The sequence below is a fragment of the Procambarus clarkii genome, chromosome 67 (assembly GCF_040958095.1).
Source record: "Procambarus clarkii isolate CNS0578487 chromosome 67, FALCON_Pclarkii_2.0, whole genome shotgun sequence".
Classification (NCBI taxonomy): Eukaryota; Metazoa; Arthropoda; class Malacostraca; order Decapoda; family Cambaridae; genus Procambarus; species Procambarus clarkii.
In genome coordinates, this window is record NC_091216.1 from 24323323 (window position 1) to 24324657 (window position 1335).

At 44.0% G+C, this 1335-nt stretch overlaps 1 protein-coding gene across 1 annotated transcript; it reads right to left on the bottom strand.

Annotated features, from left to right (window-relative positions):
• Nucleotides 1-382: 382 nt before the first annotated feature.
• Nucleotides 383-1110, bottom strand: LOC123767827 (keratin-associated protein 19-4-like). Its single transcript, XM_045757869.2, has 2 exons — nucleotides 1096-1110; nucleotides 383-736 (listed from the first exon to the last, which is right to left on the bottom strand). Exons 1-2 carry the CDS (start codon nucleotides 1108-1110, stop codon nucleotides 383-385), a joined length of 369 nt encoding a protein of 122 aa, XP_045613825.2.
• Nucleotides 1111-1335: the final 225 nt, after the last annotated feature.

Here is a 1335-nt window from a genome sequence, read left to right on the forward strand (position 1 = left end):
TGTTTGATATTGTTTGGTGGCACATTGTTGGGGAAGACTTTAATTGGAAGAGAAGGTAATTTATCGAAGGTGATAATAAATCAAGCTTTACAAATAAAACGTTTATTTAGAGCGTCGCAGCATCACATTTTAGCATCATCAGAGTTGTAGTCGTGCTTATCTCCTGGTGATGACCTGAGATTTAAGGACAAATTAGTCTTCAAGGTCAACGTCTTATGGTTTGATGAATCTAGAAAAATATATTAAAATCCCAGTGTTAAATATATTAGATTTTTATACTATTTTAACTATTACAGTAAACGAATCTTGAATAGAATAATTATTATGGTAGGTTGTTATATTAATAACTGCACTTACCTTATTTTTGTAATGGTTTGGGGCATTACTTTCCGTAGCCATACCCACCGCCACCATAGCCGCCTCCTCCATATCCACCTCGACCGCCACCATATCCTCCGCCTCCATAGCCACCACCACCACCACCATAGCCACCTCCCCCATATCCGCCACCACGGCCGCCTCCATATCCACCTCCTCCATATCCGCCGCCTCCATATCCACCACCTCCATAACCGCCGCCTCCATATCCACGCCCTCCACCACCACCACCATGTCCACCACCGCCATATCCACCACCGCCGCCATATCCACCACCACCACCACCATATCTACCGCCGGGTTCAGGGGCGGCCATGGCTACAGCACAGAAGGTGGCCAGGAGCCCCAGGGCGATGACCTGAGAGACACAGGAATATCACACATGGCAGACCAGCCATAATATTATGGACTGTAGCTGTAAACTCTATTTTTATATAAATTAATAATTTACAAAAGTTTAAAAATAAATAATTTTATACTTATGCAATATATTGCAAGGAAGAAATTCTAACTCCACAAAGTTCTGCTTTAATTTATGAACTGTGCTGCAAAAGCCTGAGGTACCTAACGATTATTCAAGGCAATAAAGTGTCATTATCAGAGATACGGCAAAACAAGTTTAGCTCAACATTTGGAGCCAAAATGTGATTTACGTAAAGTTTCAAAACAATGCTGATTATTATTAGTGAGTGTCGTGAGGTGTGAGAGTAAACCTACCGTCTTGGTGACCATGGTGGTCCTCGGGTAGGTCCACTGACAGGTGAGGAAGGTGGAATCAAGTTAAGGCTCTCGTGTGGGAGTGCCAGCGACGACTGTGCTAGACCTGGCTCTGTGGCGGACTATATACCGGCACCATCACAGGAACAGACCATCCCCAGCAGCAGCAGCAGCAGCAGCAGGGGATGACCTGGCATGATATATAACAAAGACAATATTTCAGCATCCATCAAGGTCACT